The sequence below is a fragment of the Gekko japonicus genome, unplaced genomic scaffold, assembly GCF_001447785.1.
Source record: "Gekko japonicus isolate JY-2015 unplaced genomic scaffold, Gekko_japonicus_V1.1 scaffold1317, whole genome shotgun sequence".
NCBI lineage: Eukaryota > Metazoa > Chordata > Lepidosauria > Squamata > Gekkonidae > Gekko > Gekko japonicus.
In genome coordinates, this window is record NW_015174313.1 from 209,438 (window position 1) to 212,958 (window position 3,521).

Below are 3,521 nucleotides of genomic sequence, written 5' to 3' on the forward strand. Positions count from 1 at the left end.
TGACCGTAATGAATAAAAACTTTGCAGCACAGCAGCTTCAGCTGAACGAAATGGAGAAAAAAAGTGGAACAGGCAAACGAGAAAATAAAAGAGATAGACACCACAAGCAAGAAGTTGAAGAAAAGGTTGGGAGATGTGGAAACGAAGCAGAATTGCCAAGAGAATCAAGTTTTGCAGCTGCAGATGGAAAAAGCCAACATGATTCTCAGGTTTCAGGGAGTTCCTGAAACGGTTCGGGAAGACTTGAAGAAGGTACTCAGTGAGATTATCGCTCCAGTAAAGGGCTTAACAGCGGAAGAGCTTGTAAACGAAATGGAGTCAGCCTATAGGGCATACTCCAATTACATTTAAAAAAATAGCCTACCTGGAGAAATAGTGGTCAGGTTTCCAAGAAGACAAACCAGAGATGCCATTTTAAAAGCAACTTCAGCAACTCCACTGAAAAATGGGAAATGTAACCATCAAAACCTTAAAGGACATTCCATTTGAAATCAGACAAAAGAGGAAAAATTACAAGGACTTAATTTCTTTTCTTCAAACTAATGGAAGGTACAGATGGACAGTCTCGGAGGGTGTCATCTTTAAGATCAATGATAGAAGAGAGAAGATAGATTCTACTTTTAAAGCTAAAGAATTTTTGAAACGTCAGCTGGGGACAGATGATGAGTCCAAAGAGGGAGAATCGAAGTCTAGTGACTCTGCTACCTCGGGAACGGAAGAGGATTCTGTGGCAGAAAAGTGTGCAGGACCTGCCAGAGTGGTATACGATTTTAGAGACAGATAGCCGAAGTAAAGGCAGAAGGACTTGGAAAATGGCCTTTTGAAGCGAAGAATAAGGAGATGATCAGAGACTTCTCTCATAACAACTAACAAAATAACATATAAATACCGTTATAAGCAAGAACTCTACAAGTATATTGTGATAGTAAAACTAATTGTACTAACATTTTACTAACAGTGAAAAGATCTCCTCCTCTTGGGGTTTTAGTTTAGTGTGGTTTGCTTTCCTTTATCCTTAGTTGTAGTCCCTTCCCTAATATTTCTTTGTAGTTTTGGTAGTATTTGAAAAATAAAAAATATCCCTCTGGGGATTTTAAAAAATAATAATAAATTATTGTGCAAGAATCTGTGTGTGTGTGTGTGTGACATAGAGCACACAGTTAAGATGTTTATATTGGGGATCACAGGACTGCACACTACAACTCTGCTCAGCTGTGGGTGGTGACCTATGCTGGCACAAGATGTATTCTCCTGCCACAAGTCCAGCCAATACATGAACAGTGCAACACTAAGCAGAGCAAGATGGGCGACCGTGTTAGTCTGTCTGCAGCAGCAGAAAAGAGCAAGAGTCCAGGAGCACCTTAAAGACTAACTAAATTTGTGGCAGGGTAGGAGCTTTCGTCACTCTTGCTCTTCTAAGTCTACTGAAGTCAGTGGGCTTGGAAGGGTGAAACTTTGCTTAGGAGTGCACTAGAAATGTAGTATTTAGGCCAAACATTCAGCATTTTGAAGATCCTGTGTTTAGCTGGCTTTTTTCCAAAAGGGATGTTTCTAAGCCTTACAGTTGTGGAGATCAGCTTAAGTAAAACCTATGAGTAAAACCTAGTGAAATCTTGGAAGATCATTTTGAATACAATTCATGGCTGTTCAGGAAGAAGACTTTGGTGCCCTGTTTCTCTCTCCTCTCTACTTCACGTCTAGCCAAACCACAATAAATTATGCAAACTAAGCATAATGCATACAGTATCACCATGGATGTTGTCCTGCAGATTTCAGCTTTTTGTGTGTGTGTGCAGAATTTTTATTGATGTAGTGCAGCGCATGCACGCACACACACACACAGACAGCCTTGTCTTGTAAGGTGCCGAAACTATGTGGCTAAGTACACTTGGAAAGAAACACTGCGAACCAAAGTCATCGCAATAGGTATTGCCAATGAATGACTGGACCATTCATATGTTTTAAAATTATCTTGAGAGCATGTTCCATGATATACTTTCTCTTTCAGCTCTCCTACAATTCCTGACAAAATCTATTCGAAGGTCTGCTTAGTCCAGCATTGGGCTTCCAACTATGGTGAGGTCAGCCACCCTGGGGCTCTGGGAAGCTTAGCAGAACATGGAGACAACAGCCCTCCTCTGCTGCTCCTGGCACTTGGTATTCAAAGGTACACTGCCTTTATACATGGAGGTTCCATTTAGCTGTGAGTCCTTTCAATTGAAAGGCATCTCTGCTTTGAATCCGTCTAATCCTTTTATTGTTTATTTATTTTGCTGTCAAGCCGCAGCCGACTTATGGCGACCCCTGTAGGGTTTTCAAGGCAAGAGACGTTCAGAGGTGGTTTTTCATTGCCGGCCTCTGCGTCACAACTCTGGTGTTCCCTGGAGGTCTCCCATCCAAATACTAACCTGACCTGCTTAGCTTCTGAGGTCTGATGAGATCAGGCGAATTTGGTCTATCCAGATCAGGACAATCCTTATATGGGGGGAAACAAACCAGTAAAGCCCAAATGGCTATAGTCTGTCATTCCACTTCTCTGTGTAATGGAAATATACACTCATTTGCACCACATAGTTCACATTTATATAAATCACAGGGCACAGTGTGCACCATTTCCAAGTTTACTGGGACTGGACATATAACTTTTCCTTTGGGAAAACAACCCCATTTGGTTTCAGTTACTCTCACAGATGAGAAGAGTCCTCCTCTCTCCCATCCCCGGATTTTTTTTTCCTCGTCTCAGTTAACGAAAATGTGTTGCTGGTTTCCATAGAGAAATGCAAGGCAGCCCTGGAAATGGACTTCAGTTTCACAGAACTGTCAGGATTTCCCTCCAGACTGTTTCTAAGAACATACCATCGGACCAGGACCTTTCCTGACATCTTGTTCCAATTTGATCGAGGTCGGGTTGCGGGCCAGCTCCTTCAAATCATAACCAGCACAGAAATTGCCTCCTACAAACACCAAAAGGAAAAGACAAAAAAAAAAACGAAGAAGAAGAAGAGTTGATTATGGAACAATTAAAAAAAAGTGTCATGAGAGATCTGCCTTTTGTTAACGGTCAAGCCATTAAAGATGCACATACAAAGTCGGCTGTTTTCTGTTACTCGGGAGCATGTGTTTCACTTTTCAAGGTTAAAAGAAGACTTCTTTTTATGGAAAGTATACCTAACTAGTAAGAAAAGCCCGTCGTGGCGGTAGACGACGGGCCCTAGATAGGAAGGAAGGGCGAGTGGAAGGGAGGAATGTAGAAGAGGAGGTAGAGAGAGAGAGACAAAGTTAGAGAAGAGGGAAAGAGAGAAAAGGGGGGGTGGGGTTTAATGTTAGTAATTTGGAAAGAAACGAAGGAAGAAAGCTAGGAAGGAAGGGAGGAAGGGAGGAAGGGAGGAAGGGAGGAAGGGAGGAAGGGAGGAAGGGAGGAAGGGAGGAAGGAAGGAAGGAAGGAAGGAAGGAAGGAAGGAAGGAAGGAAGGAAGGAAGGAAGGAGGGTAGAAAGACAGAGATTGAGAGAGAGTGAATGGG

The 3,521-nt window shown here is 42.4% G+C and overlaps 1 protein-coding gene across 1 annotated transcript in view; it reads right to left on the bottom strand.

The window, feature by feature from the left end:
* Positions 1-3,521, bottom strand: part of LOC107121263 (carnitinyl-CoA dehydratase-like) — a 29,741-nt gene that overhangs the window by 15,021 nt on the left and 11,199 nt on the right. The window contains 1 exon segment of the mRNA XM_015424148.1: positions 2,857-2,954. Within this exon segment, the coding sequence (XP_015279634.1) occupies positions 2,857-2,954 (98 nt within the window).